The 23,534-nt window shown below is 51.9% G+C and overlaps 10 protein-coding genes across 10 annotated transcripts; 4 read left to right on the top strand and 6 right to left on the bottom strand.

The window, feature by feature from the left end:
* Positions 1-70: 70 nt before the first annotated feature.
* On the bottom strand, positions 71-739 carry AYL99_02599 (hypothetical protein; the record flags this gene model as incomplete). The annotated part of the gene is made up of 1 exon (XM_018834115.1): positions 71-739. The coding sequence occupies one exon, from the start codon at positions 737-739 to the stop codon at positions 71-73; it is 669 nt and encodes a 222-aa protein (XP_018696739.1).
* Positions 740-1,871: 1,132 nt separating this feature from the next.
* Positions 1,872-2,324, top strand: AYL99_02598 (hypothetical protein; the record flags this gene model as incomplete). The annotated part of the gene is made up of 1 exon (XM_018834114.1): positions 1,872-2,324. One exon carries the CDS (start codon positions 1,872-1,874, stop codon positions 2,322-2,324), a length of 453 nt encoding a protein of 150 aa, XP_018696738.1.
* A 260-nt stretch (positions 2,325-2,584) lies between these two features.
* Positions 2,585-3,517, bottom strand: AYL99_02597 (hypothetical protein; the record flags this gene model as incomplete). The annotated part of the gene is made up of 2 exons (XM_018834113.1): positions 2,585-2,935; positions 3,008-3,517. 2 exons carry the CDS (start codon positions 3,515-3,517, stop codon positions 2,585-2,587), a joined length of 861 nt encoding a protein of 286 aa, XP_018696737.1.
* A 690-nt stretch (positions 3,518-4,207) lies between these two features.
* On the top strand, positions 4,208-7,272 carry AYL99_02596 (hypothetical protein; the record flags this gene model as incomplete). The annotated part of the gene is made up of 4 exons (XM_018834112.1): positions 4,208-4,338; positions 4,412-5,401; positions 5,520-5,953; positions 6,077-7,272. 4 exons carry the CDS (start codon positions 4,208-4,210, stop codon positions 7,270-7,272), a joined length of 2,751 nt encoding a protein of 916 aa, XP_018696736.1.
* Positions 7,273-8,362: 1,090 nt separating this feature from the next.
* On the bottom strand, positions 8,363-9,081 carry AYL99_02595 (hypothetical protein; the record flags this gene model as incomplete). The annotated part of the gene is made up of 4 exons (XM_018834111.1): positions 8,363-8,590; positions 8,635-8,710; positions 8,866-8,962; positions 9,057-9,081. The coding sequence occupies 4 exons, from the start codon at positions 9,079-9,081 to the stop codon at positions 8,363-8,365; spliced, it is 426 nt and encodes a 141-aa protein (XP_018696735.1).
* Positions 9,082-10,691: 1,610 nt separating this feature from the next.
* On the top strand, positions 10,692-13,252 carry AYL99_02594 (hypothetical protein; the record flags this gene model as incomplete). Its single annotated transcript, XM_018834110.1, has 21 exons — positions 10,692-10,775; positions 10,824-10,933; positions 10,985-11,016; positions 11,067-11,104; positions 11,159-11,282; positions 11,333-11,389; positions 11,441-11,463; positions 11,515-11,729; positions 11,776-11,911; positions 11,975-12,051; positions 12,101-12,136; positions 12,185-12,228; positions 12,276-12,297; positions 12,346-12,504; positions 12,554-12,607; positions 12,660-12,716; positions 12,770-12,783; positions 12,834-12,914; positions 12,968-13,011; positions 13,060-13,099; positions 13,176-13,252. The coding sequence occupies 21 exons, from the start codon at positions 10,692-10,694 to the stop codon at positions 13,250-13,252; spliced, it is 1,524 nt and encodes a 507-aa protein (XP_018696734.1).
* A 1,420-nt stretch (positions 13,253-14,672) lies between these two features.
* On the bottom strand, positions 14,673-16,991 carry AYL99_02593 (hypothetical protein; the record flags this gene model as incomplete). The annotated part of the gene is made up of 2 exons (XM_018834109.1): positions 14,673-16,105; positions 16,154-16,991. The coding sequence occupies 2 exons, from the start codon at positions 16,989-16,991 to the stop codon at positions 14,673-14,675; spliced, it is 2,271 nt and encodes a 756-aa protein (XP_018696733.1).
* Positions 16,992-17,459: 468 nt separating this feature from the next.
* On the bottom strand, positions 17,460-17,957 carry AYL99_02592 (hypothetical protein; the record flags this gene model as incomplete). The annotated part of the gene is made up of 1 exon (XM_018834108.1): positions 17,460-17,957. The coding sequence occupies one exon, from the start codon at positions 17,955-17,957 to the stop codon at positions 17,460-17,462; it is 498 nt and encodes a 165-aa protein (XP_018696732.1).
* A 415-nt stretch (positions 17,958-18,372) lies between these two features.
* Positions 18,373-20,156, bottom strand: AYL99_02591 (hypothetical protein; the record flags this gene model as incomplete). The annotated part of the gene is made up of 5 exons (XM_018834107.1): positions 18,373-19,101; positions 19,164-19,319; positions 19,384-19,541; positions 19,590-19,803; positions 19,860-20,156. The coding sequence occupies 5 exons, from the start codon at positions 20,154-20,156 to the stop codon at positions 18,373-18,375; spliced, it is 1,554 nt and encodes a 517-aa protein (XP_018696731.1).
* A 774-nt stretch (positions 20,157-20,930) lies between these two features.
* AYL99_02590 (hypothetical protein) lies at positions 20,931-22,519 on the top strand (the record flags this gene model as incomplete). The annotated part of the gene is made up of 4 exons (XM_018834106.1): positions 20,931-21,385; positions 21,483-21,858; positions 21,953-22,327; positions 22,391-22,519. The coding sequence occupies 4 exons, from the start codon at positions 20,931-20,933 to the stop codon at positions 22,517-22,519; spliced, it is 1,335 nt and encodes a 444-aa protein (XP_018696730.1).
* Between the last annotated feature and the right edge of the window lie 1,015 nt (positions 22,520-23,534).

The following is a 23,534-nucleotide window of genomic DNA, read 5'->3' as shown; positions in this document are numbered from 1 at the left end:
CTGCGAATGGATGGAAGAATGAGGCCTCTCATACTGGGCAGTTGGACTTGACCTCCGACAATTTCAGCGGCTACCCCAATACATATTCCATCTCAAATACATCAGCCTGAATGTCGTTAAACCCTTCCAAAGGGTGCTGAGGTCCCCAAGTCTCTCCAGACCTCTTCCCACTACTCTCGAGCCATACCCAGGTTTTACTGCCACTCTCGTCTTTCTCGCCGAATGCAGAAACGCTGTTCGTCGCCTCGCCCATCTGTTTGAAAGCTTTGTGTTGTTTCTGTACCGCACCGCTCAGGTCCCATCCACCAGCTCCAGCACTTGCAAGTTGGCTATGGTTCCACTTGAAGGCCCAGTCATCAACGACCGATTCGGGGACTTTATATATCGAGACCCTCAATTTCTTAGGTCTGCCTCTGTCCTCTTGGTTCAAAGCACTGATGTCTCCATCAACATGGCGCACAAGGTCGACACTCATGTATTCGCCAATACTTTTGGCTACCGTCACTGCGTCTGGGGTCGAGAGGAACGCGATATGATCATTCCCGCTCTGCCAGCCGCCGATGAGATAGTACAAGTCCTTGCTCGTTGGGTTAGTGGACTTGTAAAGTTGGAACGGAACTCCATTCGCAGCGGAGGTGGCGAGGCTGCAAGCCCGAACCCAGGTTGTAGTGAAGGCGTCAGGTAGCCCAGAAGACAACGAAGGATGCAGTCGCACTGTTGCCAGCTCGATCAGAGACATTTTTCGTCGAAGATTCAGGTGTGAGATTTGAGCGAGAGGGTAGAAACAGGAAGAGATCGATGACCCTGCGAGGAATTGAAATCTTCATCAGAACTCAAAAGCCAGGGCTTTATATATGCAAATTAAATGGTTAACGTCTTGAGACTTTTCGTGGACGTGTACAAAGTATCACCACTGTACTTGGGCAGTCTGGGCTAGCCGTGTGGACCATGAAGCAGGAGAGCGAGCCATGATCGGCATTGCAGTTTCCTAATGCAGAGATCCCTGCTCTGAGAGGAATAGTTAAAGCTGAACGGATGGATCACTTTCCAGCACTGTGTACACAGCTAGGTACTGATGTTACCAGGGTGCTGACGTTACTGTGGATGGTCAGCACGAGGTGGCTGTGGTGTGCGAGGAGACGGGAGGTTGTCACCAAGATGCTGTCCACAATATCGATTCGCGTGGTGTCTCTCTGATCGTCCGGAAGTGTTACGGTCGACTGCAGGCACCCCAGGTGATTGGAGCACATTTATTTGTCAGCTTTCCAATCAGGTGACAAGCTTACTCGCCCACGCCCCCCCCAAGCCTTTCCTCCAAGCACCATTCTCTCTTGTTCCCTCTTCCTACAGATCACCGAACCTATAATCCACGGTTGTGAACCACTTTAACCATGGACACCCCGCCAGCAAACATCCGGCCTCTCGTAAATGACAAAGATGAATGGCACAATGTCACAGACGCAAAGACAAGGAAGCGAATACAAGACAAGCTGGCTCAACGTGCGAGACGTGGGTGTCCTTCTCACCTCCTGGCCTTTCCAGGAGCCGGGGGACTCGTCCTGCTTTATGATGCTCTTCGAGAATAGATGTCCTTTCGTCTTCCTCCCGTGGCTTATCTTGCCCTGATCTGGAATACGATTAATTGTTGGGCCTCTGCTTATACTTCGTTCGCTGTATGGCTCCAATACGCGGACCTCATACTGATTGGCTGCCCTGTTCTAGGGAAACGACTTCGAGAGGCAAAGGAGAATGCACAGGAAATAGATCGTGCTGTTGTGCGATGGACAAGTCATACTACACAGACCGAAGACCATACTCCCTCTGGTTTTGACGTCCTTCCTCAACTTGGATGTCCGGACGCTGCTGCCACCATGGCATGCTCCCTTACAGCCCCTTTAACGGCATGCACAAGTCTACCATTTCAGCAGTCACCATCTACACAGGTCCTCAATCTGAGCTACGAGCTTTGTCCACTCCCCACCGTGTTTAGCGCTTTGTACATCAACGGCGCGGTTTTGGGGCTGAGGTCTTGCTCGGCTGTACCAGCACTCTCATCCCCTGCTTCACCGAACGTTCCACAGTCATTACAACCCACGCCGACTCAGCTGCTCACGATCCATCAACCGGCCATAGACAGATTTCCGTTTGCTAAGATGCGAGACAATCTCATCACCATGTGCGCCGCAATCGATGATGAAGACTTCACCCGGGACTTGTTTACAATGCCAAGTTTTAACATCACGCCTGGTCTTGCCGCATGGGATCCTAAAGCCTGGAGAATCGAGAGATATTTTGCGGCCAAATGGGGATTTCTCTTTTGGTGACGATCTTATTTTCTTGGCAGCTATGTAAAGCTCAAGGCTGACTGCGATATACCTCGTGTGAGTCCGTGTCCTTGATGACAGAAGAGACTTGTGTCTACTACGCACACACACACACGCACACACACGCACACACACGCACACACACGCACGCAAGCAGGCCAGACCCCCTGCGTAATGAAGTGTCGGCATTCAGAACAGCGAATTGAATGCGTTATCTCAATTCTAAGTCCTCCAACCTCGATCCCGTCTACCCGTCTGTTTTAATACTTTGCTGCAACACTCACGATCCAGTCGACTACTGCTTCAGGGTGGTTAGTCATGGGGCAATGATCCGCCTTGATACTGGTCACATCAACCTTCCTTCCGCTTTCTTTCTCGATCTTGTCAATCCCTTCCCTCTGGGCCTCTGCTGGAATGCACCGGTCGTTCTCGCAGAGCAAGTACGACACCGGGATATCTTTATACCCAGCATAGGTCAGTTCACCGGCGAAACTGAGTGCGGAGTGCTTGGGGAATTTCTTTGCCCAGGCTATCCCCTCCTCCTTCGGCAGATCAGAAAATACGATAGCTGCCGTTTCTTCGAAAGCATCATGATACATCCAGCCGTTCTCCTGTTTTCGGTGTGCTTTTAGCTGGGGGAGCTTCCATGCAACAAGAATCAACAACAGCAGATGGGAACTTACATCAACCTTCAAGTCCAACCGCTGCTGTTTGGGGACATCTGCCAGAACACTCATTGCCGCCTGCCCTACAGCGGGCACCAGGGCAGTCATATATGCCAGATTGACAATTCCACCCGGCTTGCCTTGTTTCTGCCTTTCTTCCTTGCTCAATCCCTTGGTGCTCTCCGTCAAAGGTACGCCCCCGTACGAGTGACCCAGCAGGATCACGTCCTTCCCTTGATCCGCAAGCTTTTCGGCCTCCTTAGCAATGAATGCTGCGTCGTCGTACATGGATGGTGGTGCCACTCCTTCCCGACCTTGTCCGCTTGCAAGGCCCACGCTTGGCTTGTGGAGACCTTTGATTTCATACCCTTTGGCAGCCACTGCATCTATGATGGGGTCATAGAACTCGGGCAGCGCAAAAGAGCCGGGGATAAGTAGAAGCGATGGCTTGGACATTTCTTTGCTTTTATGAGAGTTTTGAAGGTTGAGCTCACGGATAGCGGTGTGACCGATTTCTCCAGGCGGCATGCCTTCATTTATTCTGTTTCATCTCCCAGGTGTTCGTCCGAACGGACGATAACAGGGCAGGGGATCAAGCTTGATTGGTAATTGCTGGGCTAGCTTCTGACTTATATTATATCTCGTGCCCTGACCATCTTCTGGTCCACTGGCCTTGTTTCTGATTCTGATTGTCAGAAAAGCGGGCCGACAAATATCTTAATTGGTCCAGGCGCAAATCAACAGGCGGAGGCTGAATCAATAGCCTGGCCCATGGCATGAAAGCATGTGTTTTCCAGCCCCAGAGTAGGTGCGAGCATCGCAGCTTCTATTGCGGTGCGTCCGATCTCACGAGATATGGGCATTTAGTGGCTTTCCAAGCATGTCGACTCGAACCTCATTCATTGGTTCCGAAATATCGTCCGCAAGGTAGGATCCATGGAATACGTTGCAGCAGGATCGGCAAAGTCGATGAATCCCCGCATCACACAGCATAGGCTTTGTCGGTGGCCGCAAACGTGTACGTTTGCCATTGCACGAATCTCGGAGAATCGAGGTCTGACAGAATTGTTCTCGCTCGAGGGTTTTTGGAGCAGCTCGAGGCCCTTTTTGAACGGGCAGGTTGGTTGAAAACCTTCGAATACAGGCAGTGGCAAGTTCATTCTCCCCCCAATGGGCGTACTTAGTCGAGCTATCTCCAAGCAAGTTCTCTGAGTGACCATGGCCGCCATCACCAATGAGCTGAGTTCAGGTTGGCAATGCAGACAGTCTGACGATACGTCAGATAACGTATGGCTCGCGGTATCGAAGGTACCAACCACGACCCATCTCGTTCTCCAAGAAAATGGGAAGTACGTCTGAACACATAACCCCTGGGGCCAGGCCGGTATGTCCAAATCAAACTCACATGTCTCCCTTTGCTAGGATTCCGGACCCCTTCATGGATATGAATGAGCTGGCTGTACGATGGGTTGCAGAGAAGTCATGGACCTACAGAACAGTTTTCACCACTCCGACAAACAGACAGTCTGGCGCAAGGACGGACTTGGTGTTTGAAGGCCTCGACACCTTCGCCACGGTAGCTCTCAACGGCCAAAAGATCCTCGAAGCAGATAATATGTTCCTCGAATACAGGGTCGATGTGACGGACCTTCTCCTGCCACCCTCCTCGGAGAACGCCCCCAGTGAACCAAACGTCCTGGAAATTATCTTTGACTCTGCCCTCCTGCGTGGCCGTGAGCTTGTCAAACAGCACTCACATGAGCACGATTTCATTGCCCATCAGACCGAGTCGAGTAGACTTCCCGTGCGGAAGGCACAGTGTCACTGGGGATGGGACTGGGGCCCTATTCTGATCACTTCTGGACCGTGGAAGCGCATTCTGCTGGAAACGTATGCTGTTCGAATTGATGACATCTGGTTTCAAGGAGAGGTAAGTGAAGATCTGAGGGCGGTGTGGGGGAAGTTGTTCGCCAGTGTTGTTAGTGGAACCGGGAAGTTTGGGGATGGGAATCTCATCAAGCTGTCGTTATCTCTTGACGGTAAAGTGCTGTATGAATCAGAAGCACACATCAACAAGGGTGGCGTCGCCACGGCTGAATTTCGACTGGAAGATCCTGCTCTCTGGTACCCTCGTGGATATGGCCAACAGTGCCTCTATGAGCTCCGAGCTACATTATCCACGAAAGGAACCGACCTTGTCTCCAGATCTAGATTGATCGGCTTTCGACGCTGTGAACTCATCCAGGAGCCGGATGAGTTTGGCAAATCGTTCTATTTCCGCATCAATAATGTCGACGTCTTTGCAGGCGGCTCTTGCTGGATTCCTGCAGATTGTTTCCTCCCACGAGTTGGGGGGGACGGGTATCGGAAGTGGGTGGAACTGATGATCGAGGGCAACCAGATCATGACAAGGTACGACGATGCTGAATCCGTTTTGGGCCGGGATAGAATTTTATATGACCTTTGTCTCTCTATTTTGCGCGCTGTTTGTTTATCAAGCTCAAGTCGCATTTCACTAAACCTCGTATAGAATCTGGGGCGGAGGAATCTACGAGGACGACTCGTTCTACAATGCCTGCGACGAGCTGGGTATCCTGGTCTGGCAAGACTTCTGCTTCGCTTGCGCCAGCTACCCGACCTACCCTGCCTTCCTCGCCCAGATCGAAGAGGAGGCGCGCTTCAATGTTCGCCGTCTCCGCAGCCATCCCTCGCTGGTCATCTGGGCCGGGAACAACGAAGACTATCAGATCCAGGAGAAACATAACCTGGAGTACGACTATGACGGCGACAAGGACCCGCAGTCGTGGCTCAAGACCAGCTTCCCCGCTAGGTATATCTACGAGTATCTTCTGCCCAAGGTCGTGCAGGAAGAGAGTCCCGGCGCGGTGTATCACCCGAGCAGTCCCTGGGGTGACGGCAAGAAGACCTGGGATCCAACGGTGGGAGATATTCATCAGTGGGAGGGTATGTCTTCCCCATTCACACCAGAAGCAAAGCTCTGCCCTCTGACTTACTCATATCCGATCTTTGGTGCCATCTTTCACATCCACAGATTGTGCTAATGCATCTATTTCTCTCATTTTCTAGTTTGGCACGGCTCCATGCGCCGGTACCAAGAGCTGCCCAAGTTGGGCGGACGCTTCGTGAGCGAATTCGGCATGGAAGCCTACCCACACGTGTCGGCCATCGTCTCGTCCATCGCCACAGATCCACAGCAACAATACCCGGGTAGTATGACCATGGACTACCACAACCGAGCCATTGACCACGAGCGACGCCTCATGACATACGTCGCCGAGAACTTTCGGATCCAATACGACCTGCCGACCTTCACGCACTTGACCCAGGTCATGCAGTCCGACGCAGTGGGGTTCGCGTATCGCTCGTGGCGGCGCGAATGGGGCTCTTCCTCTGGGTTGACAGGTCAGAAGAAAAATCAGAAGATGAGGAAATGCGGCGGCGTCCTCGTCTGGCAGTTCAACGACACCTGGCCGACCATGTCGTGGGCCGTGGTTGACTACTACCGCGTGAAAAAGCCAGCATTCTATGCCATCAAGCGCGCGCTGAAGCCGCTGGCCGTGGGCGTGAGCAGGCCGTTCCACGAGTGGACGTCGGGCCACATGGACCCGACAGGCGCCGTCCGGGAGACCAAGTTTGACCTGTGGGTGTGCAGTTCGCACGCAGATGGTGATGTTCAGGCCGACGTGGTCGTGCGGGTCATTTCGATCAAGTCGGGACGCGACGTGGTCCAGCCGATCAAGAAGACTGGTGTCACAGTCAAGGCGAATAACACGACTGAGATCTTTCGAGGAAGTGAGTTGCCCGTTGACAACGACAGCACCACCGCTGGTGATCCTCCTGCAATTCCATCCACAAGGCCGTCCGGCATTGATACACGCGCCTGGGATCCCTACGTCATCCACGCCTCGCTCCTCGTGAACGGCCAGGTCGTCAGCACCGACACCGCCTGGCCCCATCCGATCAAGTATCTTGACTTCTCCGCGGCGCGGGACGTCAAGGTCAAGGTCAAAGCGTCAGGGCAGAGTGGGAAGCATAACAAGGTGGTTACCGTGACGGCAGCGCGGCCTGTGCATGGATTCGTGTTCCAGGAGGAGAGGGACGGGCCGACCTTCAGCGACAACGGATTCGATATCGTGCCGGGGGAGGAAGTCGTTGTTGACGTCGTCGGCGGTGGAACCGTGACGGAGGAAACCCTCAGGTGGACTTATATTGGGGAAGGGGATAGTATATCTACCCATCCTCCTGCGATTTTAAAGGCATGAACTCGGGTAAACAAGCAAGAGAATGTGTGAGGTGCGAAGACGGTTGAGAGGGAGGACTATGGGGGATCCCAGAGCAGATCAAAACCGGAATTAATGTTCTTATGAGGAACTATTATGTCGCTCAGCCTAAGCTGAGCTCTTTCGGGTGGTTTGTAAACCATGATCGGGCAGAAGAAGGTAAGCAATATGATATCGTCTTGGTTGGAACCGTGGCTCAGAGCTACACTTGAGGCAAAACCTGCTGTTTTGTAATCTTGCATCTCCTTTCCCCTCTGGTCCTGCTTTGGATGATGGATGAGCCAGTGAGATCTTGGACTGTCCGTCCGTCGTCCGTCGTCCGTCGTCCGTCGTTTGTCAATCTATATCTCATATAGACAATCCCATTCTCACCCTCCCTGGTTCTTTCCTTTCTTCTCCTTCCAGGACACACACCGAACACAACGAGTCCAAGGCTGCTGCTGGACAGAGAGCTGGTATAATACTTCTCTCGCCTCCACAGAAGGGGAAGCCGTGTGAACGACACGATCGCTGTAGGATTGGTCGGCGTCCTCTCAGATCGACCCGGGCATCTTCTCTCCGAAGCTCTAACAGGTGCAACGCACAACATGCCGAAGGTCAGCTCCTATCCATCCATCCGTCCATACGTACATACCCCTCTAGCAAAACAAAGAGCCCCGGGAGCTTGTCCCTCTTATACTTGGAAACAACACCAAACACCAATGGAGATAATGTGCTGCGTACCTTGGTCTTGTATTGGATTGTGCCCTCGATCGGTTTCTCCCAGGTCTGTCGCTGTGAGGCGAACGACTCCCATTCCGGCACTGGCAATTTTGGGTACTGTTGTTGCTCCCCCGTCACCGCCACAGCGGGCACCAGGCGGTCAGCAGATCAGTCCTTCCATTCACCAGGAGATTGAGAATAGCTTGAGGTCGCGTGCTTGTGCGGTTGTGCAAAGAAGTAAACGAGGGCGTGGCCTGAATGGGGGCGATCCCACAGGGACAAGGACAGACAAGACAGGGAGGGGAGAGACGACTTCTTCTTACCAGTCCCAGTTTCAAGATCACTTTGCCCGCGAACAGCGGCGTGATGCTCATGATGGGCACGCCGCACGTCTGGCAGAAATACCTGGTGGCGAACCTCGGGTCAGGTCTGGAAACTTATTGGGGTCCCGCAAAGCGAAGAAAGCACGAATATAAGGGAGGTCGTGGAGACTCGGATCACCGCCATACCGTTGCACCGGGGTTCCGCTCAGCGTTTCCGGGTCCTGTTTGTTGTACATGTACCTTGTCAGAGCAGAGTTCACACCTGAAGCACAAGACTGGTGCTGGTCATTATGGCAGGTGAGGGAGGGATAGGACGAACAGAGTACATCTTGAGATTGCCTTTGCCCTTGGGGAACTCGACTTTTTCTTGCTCGATGGTCAGGTTGACGCCGAAGCTGTACTCCCCACCCATGACCCAGGACTCAGTCAGCGATTTGGTACTTCTCCTCGACTCCCACACACCGCATACATCTCATAGAGACCATTGATAACAGCCTTCCATATCTAGGCAAGAAGTGTTCCAGGAATGCCGGGCAAGAGACACACTTACATGCCACCAGCGACTTTGCGACAATTGGCACAGTGACAGATGTGGCCCCGCCGCTGTTCACCGAAGAGGTTGTCGTCGTTGACCTTGACGGCGACAGCTGGTCAGAGCAGTGTTAGCTTGCATTTCACACAGCAATACTCGCGCCGCAGTGGACGTTCACAGCTGACGTGGCAAGCTCGCGCACGGCCTACCTTTGCAGAGGCATTCTCCTTCCATCTTCACGGTAGACTTCTACAGGATTGATAATTGTGTCTTATTGTAAGAGTGCTGTGATATGAAATCCACGGTGGCTCTCGACGCTGGGGATCCCTGATGCTTGTGTCTCACATTCGGGGTTTCGATGTATTCTCTATCCCAAGCGTGTGTGATGCGGGGAGAATAGCTGCAGGCTCGAAATTCGGTGGACGCGGGGTTGCAAAAAGGCAATGCCCGCGTCATAGATGGCATGACGGAAGTGGTGGGATGCCCAGAACCCGAGAAGCCGGCGCGATACTTCTCGGGAGTGCCAGAGTACGAACCGCCTGAAGTCTTCGAAAGGTCCACTTGCCATTCCGCCTGAGAGACAGGCACTTGGGCCCCTCTAGTACCCTGCTCTCAACCTAACTCTTTGGCTTGCTCATTCGCTCTTGGCCTCGAGTTTGGCGAAACGTGCGTCACGCTTCTAGGGTATGCTGGGCCTTCTGACGTTGCTAAACTTCTATGAAGAACGTGTGACAGGTAAGTTCGCAACTTGATGAGGCTCTAGACAAGACCATGTCCGCGAGAGACTGCCAAATGCGTCACCGATGCTAGCAGGATGGGAAGTAACAAACACAAATTCGGGATCTTGTTGGCATGGTCCACTCCGGAAAGACTACCAGTGCTCAGTCGTTGCCAAATCGCGGAATGATGCTGTCTCTCTCGACGGATGGTTTGTCACAAGCATTTCCCGAACGGCTGTTGTCAAAACTTGCACTGAAGGGGATTCGGTACACCAGCTTATAATTCAGAATAACGAATCAAATGCTGTCGTCGTTGTTGCCAACGACTGCCACGAAATCATACACGGACAAAGTCTCGAAGTGTTTGGCTTCACCCTCCTGGGAGCGAAGTTGCACTCGAAACAGATAGAATTCCCAGAAGAAATTTCTCATTGGTGATCGTAGAACGACTTCGGTCTTGGGATGACTTGGGAGCTGAGGTCCGCCATCTAAGACAATGATAAGCGATATCGTACGTCACAGAAACTGTATGCAGCAGTCCTCGGAGGAAGGGCCTTAGAGCGTGTGTGCACTTCCGACAACCTCAGCGAGTATCGAGATCCATGTTTCCGAGAGCACTGCTCTGATCTCGGAGATGGAGACATGACGTTGTACTAACCTTTAACTTCGGGTTAATAGTGAGGGGAAACCATATGCAATATTCCCTGTGTGAGAGGGGGCCTTGTCCCAAACCGGTCATGCAAAGCATCGGAAGGATGTTTAGACCGTTCTGGGCTCAGGCAATAAGACTTGAAGGCCGCTGGGAGTGAGCGAGGTCATTGCCGATGACAGGTTGCTGTTCTGCGGGGAAGGCTCGCAAACAAGAAGCAGAATCACTCCACCAGTATGCAGAGTCTCTCGTAGTGTTATCCGCGGTTTGCCGTTTCTTGCGGGGTGCTGGTCTCAGCTTTGCAGAAGAATCTGCAAGGTTTGAGGGGTACCTTGTCTGTGGTGGAAGGAGTTAAAACGGAAAGAATTGCATGTGCGGACTGGCAACTCGCTGAGCGTTTCCGTTTGTACCTGGACAGTAGCCAACTTGGAGCGCAATATTCCACGAGCACAAAACGTTTGTTCAACAATTTCATCATGTCGGTCGTCAGTCAGGTTGTAAGCAGCCTTACGGGCTTACACCCTGAGTATGACCTCGTGGTAGTCGGGAGTGGATTTGCTGTAGGTGACCGCGGAATACTTCACGTGAAGAGTGCTAATCAATAGCAGGGGTCCATGACCACATTGAACTTCCTCGAGGAATGCAAAAAGCTCGGCAAAAGGGGTAGAGTTGCTCTGATCGAGGCCGGCAAAGAAGGCGAACGATGCGGTGCAAGCAGGTCTGCTTTGGGTCCCGGGTCGATTGTCGACGTTGACTGAAAGTTTTCTAGATGGACAATGGCATACCTGAGGCTGGACAAAGGTTTGTGCTGAGCTGCCAGAAGAAGCCCATCTGGGTACTGAATGCCGCAGACAACAACTTTGATTCCGATTGGAAGCATGAAATGAAGGTAAGTGTAAAGTTCTGCCCCTGATGATTCCTGCTGACAGTCGCAGCGTGTCAGGTCAGTCAACGATCCGAGCTGCAGGCCTTCGATACTAACAAGATCAGCGAGGGGCTGGCTGATCTGGAATATTGCGCAAAAATGGAGAAAGAAGTTCCCATAACTGCCCAGTATCTGCTTGACCGTCAGTTGACTGACTCTGGAGTATCTTGGAGAGGCACTGACCGATATCAGATGGAGTGAAACTCAATCACCATGATGAGAAGAATGTTCTGCTCGAGTTCAATACCAGTAAGTCATTGGCGTGAACCAGATGTAAGATCCATATTGACGACCTCCAAGACCAGCACTTCGTATTCCCGGAGGTAAACCAAGTCACTGCTTGAGTTCATGGACTTATTCTGACCGTGAGCTAGGGAGGCGGGCATGCCATCATCAATGCTCTATTTGATCATATCCGCAAATTCGACAATGTAACAGTAATGTGGGAGACTCAAGCAGAAAAGTTGCTGACCCACGATGACGGAACTGTCTGCGGTGTCAAAGTTCGAAAGGCAGATGGACACATGACAAAGGTCCATGGAAAGAAAGTAATGCTGGCTTGCGGCGGCTTCGAAGGTAACCGTGAAATGTAAGGATGAAGATCCTTCAAGGAAGCGTCGATTAACAAGAATCAGGCTGGGCAAATACGTAGGACCAAGGACCGAGCACCTTGAACTAATTGCACCTGGCCTCAAGTACAATACCGGCTTCGGCTTGAAGATGGGGTTGGAAGTCGGTGCTGCTGTTGCAGGTTCGATGAGTGGCATGCATGTGAGTCCCTGCTTCGCATATTACTTTCCTGTCCCGGGCGTCAATGCTGATCCTGGCTGAAAGTGTGAACTTGTCGACACCCGAGCCAAGAAACCTGATGCTGTGATCTGGGGCCACAATTATGGCATTGTTGTGAACGAGTGCGGCTTCTCTTCTCAAGCCACGATCGATTGCTGCTGACTGATTCAGAAATTCCAAGCGTTTCTATGATGAGGGCAAACGACAGTAAGCCCGGTCGGAATTTTGTATAGAAGTCGATGCTAACATGGACAGCCTTTTTTCGACGTTCGAAATGATTGCTCTTGAGACTTGGCGAGGTAAGTCAATGCAGCTCGGAGTCTAACCAGCCGCTGACACGGATCAGACCAGAACCAGAAATCTTATTTGTAGGTTGACACATTCACACTAACGACTGCTTACTGACTGGGTTCCAGCATCACCGACAGTCCCATCATGGACCGCTTCCGACCAGGCTGGGTCTATGACACCACCGACCAAGAGCCTGAGAAGAGCGACACCATCGAGGGCTTGGCTGAAAAGCTGGGACTGGATCCCAAAGAGTTGAAGAAGACTGTGGATGAGTTCAACGCCGCGTAAGTCTTCCAGACAGGAAGATCAATGATTGTAGCTGACCTGGTGTAGCATCAATGACAAGGAATTCAACTTGATGTCGCTGGACGGCAAGAGGACCCACGGGTACGGGCATGACGAATGTCGTAAGGAGATATAATAACTGATGTTCTGGAAGGCTCAACCCCGACAAGACCAACTGGGCCAATCCCATCAACAAGCCTCCCTACTACGGGTAAGGACCTCCAAGCATACGAACAGTGTTGATCAAGAGCTGACGATTCTTAGATATCCAATGAAAGGTAGTCTCAGCCGCGAAAGACGATGCTGGCCGTTTACTGACAAGGATTAGCACAACTCACCTTCACTTATGGCGGGCTTAAGTGCGACCTTGATTCGCGAGTGCTTGCCACAACAGGGGTCCCGATCCCAGGTAAGGACAGACAAGAAGCGAGCACCGCCTTTGCCTAGCTGACCACGCCACAGGGCTGTACTGTGCTGGGGAGTTGAGCGGCTTGTTCTATAACGAGGTAAGTCCGTCCGTTCAATGGAACGACCTGGTGCTGACCCATCTGCAGTGTAAGTTCTTCCATCTACCTTCAGTCGGGTTTCCGGTCTGTAGACCTGCACGCGTAGAGCATTCCCACTACGACCAGGCTACCTACCGGTCAATGGATGCTAAACACCATAACAGATCCGCCCGCAACGAGTGTACTCCGCTCGCTCACTTTTGGCCGGATTGCTGGTCGCGACGCCGCTCAAGCTCTGTGAGGGGCTAGGGCGAGAGGCGAAAGATATAGCCGTATACGATATGATGGAATTCCAAGATTGTGGATCAGCGGAAAAGCTCTTACGAGATGAGGACACCATTGATTTGATGTTTCGTGGAGGAGCGCGAAAAACTCTCGCTACACTTGCCTTACGCGAACATCAAGAATGTCCTTCAGCCTTGCTCAGCCTTGCCCTCATTTTGTATCGTACCTTGCATTGATAACGACAAGAAATCTTCAACTTGCCTAAGGGGCCATCAGAGACAATTCTAGTATCCACTTCCGAGGTTTGTAGACATATATTTTATAAGGACCAAATCCCTTCCAACATTCATCTGTGTGAAAATGAGTTGAAGCAGTATGACTTGTCCATTGTCTTCCTTTTAATCGTCTCCCTAATTCGCATCCAAGTTAGTAGTGACTGTGCCGGAGCATTTTCTATATAAGAGCTCTACCTGGTAGCTCCCTAATCATAGTCTGCGATCGCGTGCAGGATCATAGTGATTGGTTTGTGTAGGAGCTCCGTGAAAACTGGAAGCTACAGGTGGGAGCATCTTACAACTTCTAGCCAACCGAATGGGAAAACAAAAATACTATGAGTAGGGTTTTCTCACAAGCTTGAGTTTTTGCTCCTTGAACGGAAGGATAGTTGGGGGAGGTAGGGAGGGAGGGTAGGGTCTCGAGTTCAATCTTGACGGGTGTGCTCAATTCCTTTTCGTGACAAAGGAATTGTAATGGCTGGTGGTTTTTTGGCTCCCTTCTCCCTGGCCCAATGTATGCGTCTCACTGATGGCGTACTCCCCATCTAGCTCTTCGCCTTGTCAGAATCAGCACAACCTGCGGTAGACCAAGAAGAGCAAGCCCGACTCTAACTCTGACCTTCGCCATTTCTCCAGCTCGGAGGTTCGAAAAATGGGAGGGAAAATTGGAGAGACACGAAAGGCAACTGACTTATCAAGATATACGGCTGGCTTTGGTACTCGTGGGACGTACGTCTTCCTATACTGCCTGCGAAGCGGAAGCGATGCATCCAATGCAGGTAAGGCACAACCAGGTGCAACATATCACACTTCCTGTCTGAGAGTTCCCAAGTCAGATGCCATAGCAGAGCGCTCTTTTCGGATCTGGTCATGTTGTGTGAGAGCGAAGATATTTGTAGTCGCTATGTCTAGAGATATTGCAAGACCTTGCGACTCAATTTTGTAAGACGTCTCTTCCTACCTGCAGGGCGTCAATGGAGAACTGACTAGGTAAACGGACAAGGAACGGGAACGATAATGCTTTTCGAGTTAGAGAACAGAGTCAATAACAGGGTGTCAAAAGATATGAATTAACTGAAGGAGCTGCAAGTCGCTGAGTGATATCTTTGGTGGATAATTGTCGCACCCCCACACAGGTCAAACATTCCACAGTCATCTCGTTCATGGCTTAACCCTCGAGATGAAGGGATGCTTCAGGGCGTCGTTGGGCGTTATACGCTTCTCCGGGCGCAGATCCAAACACCTATCCAGTAGATCCACGAACATATCCAGCTCTTTCCGCTCCTGCTCGTTCATTCGTTTGTCTTTCGGAATCAGTCGTGATCTCAAGTCTCTGACCGGTTTTGGTTTGATGTCCATCACTTTGATTATTGTCCGTCCTGTGAGTTTGTCTGTTTCTTGAGCTCTAAAGTTGAGGAGGTCGTCAAAGTATTCATACGTCAAGGCACCACGCCTGAGGAGCTTGTGCGGAAACTTTCCGCGACACTCCATGATTGCACGAAGCATGCCGTTGTTATTGCGGCCCGTGAACAAGATCTTTCCCGTGTAGAGTTCAAAGAGGGTGCATCCAACCGACCACATATCAATCCCATAGTCATAAGGAATACCAAGGATGACTTCAGGGGCCCGGTAGAAGCGAGAGACGAGATACGGCGCAGTGGCGTTCTCGGTGATAGGAGAAGCAGACCCCAAATCACAAATCTTCAGCGTGCTCCTGGCTTCGTTGACCAGGATGTTGTCTGGTTTCAAATCAGCGTGTATGTATTGACATTTCTTCAGCAAACTCAATCCCAGGAAGAGTTGTTGTGCATATGCTCGTATAGCCTTGATATTGATACCCACGTCTCTCCCGAACTTTTTTAGCACCTCCCGTAGATTCATGGAAAGGTTCTCGAAGACCATACAAAGATGACCTTTATGATCGAACGACCGTTGAAGGCGAATGACGTGCTTCTTGTCTTCCGGGTCATTGGCAGCAATGTCTTTGAGTATGTCGATTTCCTTGATTCCTGCTTTTCGCATGGTTTCGTTATTCCGGACGATCTTGATCGCGACCGGCTTGCCGGTTCGTCTATCAGTAGCTCGTACGACAGAGGAGAACATTCCTCTGCCAAGATTTTGTGTGACGTGGTAACGGTCCTCGATCAGCTCACCAAGGATTGTTATGTAATATCCATCAGAATCATCCCAGTTGTCCATGAGGTTGACATCCAAAGCTTGTGCAGTCTTGATCTCTGCTTTTGGCTTCATAGGAGCTTCGGCAAACATGTCGTCTCCATCCTCGTCGGCAAACATGTCAAACTCACCAGTCGCCTTGGCAGGGGGTGAAGCAGACTTGTTGTCAGCTTCATTCACTGCTTGATCTGCCTGCTCAAGAGATTTCTCGTCTTCCTTGAAGAGACGTTTGTCGTGTCGTGCTCGTTCCTCCTCCATGTCCACGGTGGGATCGTAGTCGGCAGCTGAAGGGCCGTCTTCTGCCGGAGATCTTCTATCAGCGTTAGTCAGATCTGCATCATCATCGAACTTGATCTCCGCAGGAGACTGTGGGGCGGATAGATCTCTCGGCGTCCGAGGCGAAGACGACATAGGGGATTCTGACGAAGTTAGTGTACGCTCGTTACCAAGGGTAGAAGCTAACATACCGGAACGACGTGGTGTTGTAGTATAGCTTTCCAGAGCAGGACTCGCAGGAGTGGACTCAGCCCCTAGATGAAGTGCTTGAACTAATAGCGGCGGGGCCTGACCACGATATTTGTTCTTGATAGCTTCGCGGCGCTTTCGCCGTTCTTCAATCAAAGCCGCCTCGTCAATGACTCTGGGCTCTTCGCTCTCCTCGGTGCTATTGCCAACGGGAACAGCCGTAGAATTTTCAGATCGATCCCTGTTCTGTCCCTGTCCTGCAGTATGAGGTTCTGGCCGAGATACCAAGTTAGAGTTGACGCCGTCTGACGGAAAATCATGCGAAGGTGTTGGCTTTGATGTTTCCGGGGTCGCGTCTTTCCCGAGTGGAGCACCTGCATGTTTGGAGTTGGACTCGAACCTGCTACTTTGATCTCGGAGAGTCGCAGAGCTGTCCATTCCTTCCTCCCTGCGACGAAAATGTCTATATGGTGACCGACTCCTGCTGCGACTTCGAGAGTATGTTCGCGACCGCTTCGAGCGTCTTTCTTCGTGGGATCCCTGGCGTCGGTGGCGGTAGGCGTCTTCCTCGTACCTCACAGCAAAGGTGCGCCTGTCATTATGGGATTTGTTTCTCGCCTGGTCATAGTCCCGGGGACGCTTCTCGCCCCTGGGAGCTCGGTAAGGAGATCTCGAACGCGATCGACGTGATCTAGACGTGGCGTTATGGGAAATGGAAGATGGTCTGGCACGACGGTCAATCTTGCTGTTATTGCGGAAAGATGGTATGTTCTTTGCCTTCGATTCCGAGTCTGACGTCAAGATTTCGCCCTCAGACTGGCTGGGTGATCTTGAACCCATGATGGAGTGGTAGATTTTCAGGCCGGGAATGAGACCTAGCCTTCAGTTGAGATAAGAGCGTTAGCTGCGGATTCTTGAACTGGAAATTTTGCAGTTGTAGAGCCCGACCGGTGTCGTCCCACAAAATCCCTCTCAAATCGCTTCCGAGGGCATCTCCCTGAGCAGGAGAGACACTTGTGATGTACTTTGATCAAGTCGCAAGAAGAAGATCGAGGCATGAACCTGATGAACGATGAAGTGACGTGGTTGTAGCGGAAGTCGCTAGGATCACTTACCAAAAGGCAGGCCGCTGCCAAGGATTTCATCTTGCCGCTCTAACGTTGACTCAACGTCTTTCTGAGGTATAACGAGTCTTATGTTCACTTCGATACTTTTGGTTGTGATTGTCATCAAGCATTCTTGGCTACAAAAGATGGCTGTGTGTATCTGTACAGACTTTGTGATTGTTGCCATGTTCTCATCCCTCCCCTAACTTGACATGCAGCGATTTGGGTCTGTCGATCTCTTCCGTACGGCTTCGTCGTGCATATCTTCTACCCGCGGCAGGAATTTTTCTGGCAATTTGAGGTAATCCGCATCGACAGGATGTCTGCTGTGCTCAACGCCTATGTCGTCCATGGTTATGGGTCTGCAACAGTCGAAATCGAGGACCCATAGGCACTGGCGGCCGAAGAAATCATTGGTGTACTCTCCTATTCCTGTGTTGTGAGTACCAGGACCTCCGAGAACGAATTTGACATCGTTCGCATTTGTTCTCGCTACCCAGTGCATCACCGCAAGTGACTCTGCCATGGCTCGGGCATAGTCCACAGTTTGCAGACCAAGCTCTTCCGCCCGGTTGAGATGCAATGGATAGTTCCGCAAAAAGAAGAAATTTTGCCCTCTCCTAGCCTCGAGTTGGATCTTCCGACGGCCCAGGTAGAGACGTACCAGGCAGTCTCGGTCTGCGACGTTGTCCTTGATCATCTGAACGGATGCCGGAGGGCAGTAACGATCCACGATACGGGCCCTTACCTCTTGCAATAATGGTGGTATGCGTTCCGAGCACGGCACGTTGCAGGCAGAAGAGCCTTGAGGAAATCTGGAGAGATGCTCTTTCCGGTCTTTTCACCCTCTGCAAGATTCTGCGTGGCTCGCGGCGCTGGGCTGTTAAGTCACCAGGAGTCAAGGTTGAGGCAGGAAGTGTCGTTGAGAGAAACGCACCTGTGCCTGTGCTGAAATTTGTCGATTACACCCAGTTCCTTTGCCCCTGTTGGACGCCAGTGCCCGTCTCTGCTTGTCAGGAGCAAGCAAGATAACCCTCAAGTTTTCGTACGCTTTCTGCCTAACCTTGTAGCCGTACTGCACACCACCTTGGTACGGCACGAGATGGCCGCATACCCTACTTGTCGCTTCTCGTACGGCTGACTATTTCCGTCTCCCCATCCGTTCGCCACGGCCACGTTCCAAGAAAGTTCCGCAGCTGAGTCCCGTGGTGGTCTTGAAATGCATTCTCCAGCAGTCTGCGCTCTTCAGACACCTGGCCTGGTGGATCTTGCCTAGCGAGGAAACTCACAGCCACGGCGGCTGGGAAGCCTGCGATGTTCAAGAAAAAGGCACCCATGCCGGGGCGTTGGAGGAAAGGCATCAGCAGGACAATCTTCCGGCAGTACAGTCGGGCATCAATTAACCCTGGAAGATCTGCACGGCCTTTTCCAGCGACGTACCACAGAACGTGATGTACGATGTTGCACGTTGCCCAGTAGAGCATTCCCAGATGAGCCATCGCGAAGTGTTCGGAAGAAGGCTCTGAACTGTCTTGGTTTCTGTTGGTGATCTTGTCCTCCACAAAAGCGACTGTCGACAAGCCTGAAGTGGCTGACCATGTCTGCAACTGACTGTGATAGGCCCAACATTTTTCTTCGAGCTGTTGACGCAAGACCATCTGTCTTTCCACGTCGTCAGACAGACATCCAAGCAGGCTCTCAAGGTCTTCCAGAAGGCCTGGAACCTCAATCAAGATATCCAACAACTTATCTCTGGGACTTTTAGGATGCAGGGACCAGGGGATCGACTTCCATGCAGAAGAACTAAATATCGATCGCTTTCGGCGGTGGATATCCGCATATACCTTCATTGGCAGCGTCAGCAACTCTTAGGCGTTGGAACTACCCAAAACGAGGCGGACATTACCAAATGGAGGCGACTATCAACAAAGAGAAGGTGATTGTTTCCTTCCACATAGCTTTCGGGGGGTCTCGCTAAGATGATGGCTCTCTCTCCAGCGGTTTGTCTTAGCCAGGTGGGACCAGGGAGCCACGAGCGGCGACCCTCACCAGTCTGGATCAACTGATACAGGATAGGTCAGCCAGCTTGGAAGCTAATCTGAGCAAGATCAAATCTCTTCACACACCTCGTATCCAGCCAAGAGCGCAGACGCCGCTAACAGACCGTCATTTCTCTCATGGCCATTGGCAGAGATCGATTTGGCGAGTGCTTGCAAGGACCTGCCGTACAAACGCCAACCTAGCATGGTGATCTGCTGCTGCCCACTCACCTGGCCAAGTAGGCCTATTGCATTGGTAAGCAAGGCCAGACGTACAAGGCTATGTCGCTGACACAGATCTTGCACGACTCCAGTCCAGCTGGTAGTCGAGTATCTTGCCGCTCGCGGAGGAAACGGCTGACCATTTGGAAGGAGAGCGGTCCAGTAAAATTCCAAGTACTTTGTCTCTACTGCGGGCCGTCCTAAAGATTGCTCGAGCAACACCAGGGAAGTTGGCGACGTCAAAGTAACTTGATCTTGGTTGAGGACACGAGGTTCAGTCTTGCTCTGGTGCAGTGCTGTGTAAGATTCGGGCGTGAAGCTGCATGTGTTTGCATCATCACCATGCTCCGGTCTGCTGTTAACGAAGACACGAGCCCTCTGATACCCTCCACAGAGAACACCCGAACGTCTACAGGGACCACACGTTGGTTGCTGTTGATCGCACTTTTGGACGAAGAGGAGATGTTAGCGGAGGTGCGCATTCTCACGGTGGCAGAATCCCCCTTGCCGGAAAACTCACGCCCTTCTTGCGCAGCCTGCAGGTCCAACAAGCTTTCGACCGCCCTGGAACCCCGACCATGCTGACGTCGGATGCGCCGAACTGGGTACTCGGCCTCGAGTTCGTTCATCAGAGGCATGGAGAAAACGTGGAGGGGAGTTTCACGACCGCCGTATTCGCCAAATCTGCGATCGACATCTGCCCCGCTTCTGGCTGCGCGAAATGCTTCTCAATCCGGCGTAGCTCGAGGCTGTGCTGGTCCTGGGCACAGCCTTGTGAGCCTTCTCGGAGCTGGAAACCTGATGGAGACGAGCACGTCGCGGGATCGAAGCCATGTGCAGTCAAATGATACCGTATCAAAGCACCTTCTGCATTCATTCTTGCAGCGCCCCGGAGATTGACACATTGATCCTCATGTGCTGGCTGTCACTAAAATTCGGATATGCGGCAAGAGGCAGTGTTGGACGGGTTATAGGCCCCCCACCAACCCTCAATAGGATGAACAGGTCGTTCTCGCAGTCGATCTTGCACCATTTTTCTCTAGGGACTACTTGCGCGTCGCTACTGCCCATTACGTGCACCTCTAGGAAATGGGTTCCAGTCCCAGCACACCACAAAGCTGAAGCATCCAGCTAACAACTATTGTGGACCATTTCCCAGTGCTTAGTTATACATCCTGGCCAAAAGCCACAGTCTGGCGTCATAGGTTCTGATACTCGGGCTTCCCAACGCTCCAGGCGTGCTAGTATCCTGGATAACGTGCGTTCAGCAATGGAATCGTCGAGGTATATAGATGTCATGGCCTTCACTTCCCTTTTGCCATTGACCCATCATACGGTCTTTATTCGAAGGTCTACTACTTATCCTCCTACCTTGTTGATAAATTTTATACCCCAAACACACCAATCCTACAATGAATTACCTAAGGAAACCTGACGACCCGCCGTCGTACGAGTCCGCCAGCGATAATGAGCAAGAGAAGGAAGTTGCATCTGAGCAGGACGTGGACACGTTAGTCACCGCCTTTATCCATGCTCATGAACACCCTACCACCAGCTTCTCGAGATGGCGAATCTCAGCGGCGAAGCTGTCTTATCCGGTGGTCATTCCTCAACGCCGACCCGGGAGCAAGCAGCGTGGCTTCGTCGAGGCGTACGCACCTGCGCTGCAGAAGTATGGTATCGACCAAGACACCTTCTTGGAATTTGTCCGGGCCATGAACAAGGCCATTCAACACAATGCATGGCTCGCAGCGATCCAACTAGCCGCGGCTGGCGCTTCGTTTGTCCCGAATGGCATTGCCATGGGTGTCTCTCTGGGCGTTCAGGTTGTCGCAGGTCTGATTGCGCAGGCAGAGGCGAAGTGGAGGTGAGTTCTATCTTCGAACTTCCCGCCCCCTGACCTGTCCTTTTGTGTTCCGACAGGTCATAGGTTATGCGTTGTCTAACCTGAGAACCGTGCGCAGGACCAATTCGTTCTTGGATCGAATGAACACTGAATTTTTCCAGCCTCGGGGCTTATTCTGCCTGCTGATGTCCTACAATCCAATCGCAATGGGGCCGAAAAAAACAGGCGACGATGCCAATGGTCTGTCTAAGGCGCTCTTATCGTCGTCGCCCACGTCCAAGCAGACGTTGGGCGCCCGGGCAAAGAAGAACCTTCGAAACCCAGTCGCCGCTACGGCAGAAGGAGAAGACAACCTGCCCGCTTGCACGGCTCCCTTGGTCTATCCGGAGACCGCTGCCACAGGGACGGCGGATTCGCCGGGAGAGCCGAAGCCGAAGCAAAAGCTGGGTGATCGGGTGAACAAGTATTTTGACCAACGAGCTCAGGCGCGATACGTAAGTAATCGGCAACTCTGAGATATGCCCAAGGCCACCTTTTGGGATCCTTCGAGTATCGAGGCTAATGTCGGGATACTGTTTTCTGGCATAGGCAAAAGAAAGCAAGGGGGACATCCTTTCGAACCCGGAGCCTGTCCAATTCAAGAACAAGTATTTGGACCCGAACTCTGCCGCGAGTACCGGCGGTCTCCTGGGTCTGGTCTCCGGAGGACGCCTAACTCGCGACCCGGAGAAGTTCAAGCAGAGCACGCAAGCCGCCATGGCATCCCAGGAGCAAGCCATCCGAGAGCAACAGTCGGCCATGATGACCACGATGCGACAGCAACTACAGGCCATGAACCTCTCACCCAAGCAACAACAAGAGTACCTGAAGCAATACGAAGATAGTTATAACCTCCAGTTGCAGCAGATCCAACAGCAGTCAGACTTTATCGAAAAGGGCCAATGGCAGCGTCGTATTGTCCGTGTGAGTAGATTTCACCGCTCCTCCCATTGTATAGCGCTGACTGAAGGCCTGGAAAAACTACAGAACATTCTGTACCTGATGATTGTCGACATGCCGTCTGACGCACAAATGGCGGCTGCCCGCAGCCAGTTGAACTCTGGGGGTGAAGTGCAACCGACGGATGACGTGAAATTCACGACCGTGAAGGTATAGACGAGATCTGGGTCCACGATCGAACAAGCAGCACTTGTATCACCGAGGAGAAGCCTCGGTTCGCTCAGTGGGTAGAAAAAGGGTGGGCTAAGCGGCAAATGTGATGATCTCCGAGAAGATGGCTGGCAGGAATCCTTTTCGTATAAGACGTACTCGATGTGGCAGTTGAAAAGTAGGTAGCTAAGATCGAATCTGACAGGAGGTGAGTGGGAAATAATATCTTCTGGGCGTAGTCCCAGAGAAGGCAGTGATTGCTTCTGGTCTCGTTCTGTCAATGTACTGTGCGCTCGTGCTCAACTTACAACTGCCCCCTTCGTAGGGAACAGCAAGTATCAAGTAGACCCAACCGCAGGTCTGCTTCTAGGCAGCAGCTTGACAAACATCAAGCACCCCGAGGACGAAGCTTTGTACGGCCCGTGCTTCATGCATGGATAGCGGTATGCATATGCCCCTGCTGACCAAGCCTGGCCCAGCGTGATATCCTCAAGGCCCCCTTGAATGAGACAAACCTCTTCGATATAGTCGTGAGTTATTACCTCGTCGGTGTCGGAGATCGCATTTGGCTCGTACCATTGGAGTACAGACTTCTCATCCGAATATTTGCTGCCATTAAGCAGCAATTCCCAGATCCCAGGTGTAATGGAGTACCATGGCTTCACTGCCGCGGAGTCTGCAGGTGTCCCTATCGGTGGGTGTGGTGGCGGGTGGGAGAATTCTTTCTGCTCGAGCGGCATTTCCGGGTTTCAGGTTATCGAGAGAGGCGCAAATGGAGCCCAGTTTCGTCTGACGTACCGACTCGGCCCTAGAAGGTCAACTTGTTCTCTATTCGAGGTGCTCTGGCAGTCTTACAGAATGGTGACGATACTGCTCTCTAGGACCAGCAACAAGGTTAGGTTGCACTGGGAAGGTGTGAATAATTTGCGGGTTTTAATATGTATATATAATATCCGTCTACATGTAGGTGCATGCCAAGCCACTTACTAATTCAATTGCCTGGAAATACAATGACAAGTGG

This window comes from Fonsecaea erecta (assembly GCF_001651985.1).
Source record: "Fonsecaea erecta strain CBS 125763 chromosome Unknown Scaff2, whole genome shotgun sequence".
NCBI classification, from domain to species: domain Eukaryota; kingdom Fungi; phylum Ascomycota; class Eurotiomycetes; order Chaetothyriales; family Herpotrichiellaceae; genus Fonsecaea; species Fonsecaea erecta.
Note: the sequence above shows the minus strand (reverse complement) of the source record. Positions and strands in the feature narration are given on the sequence as shown.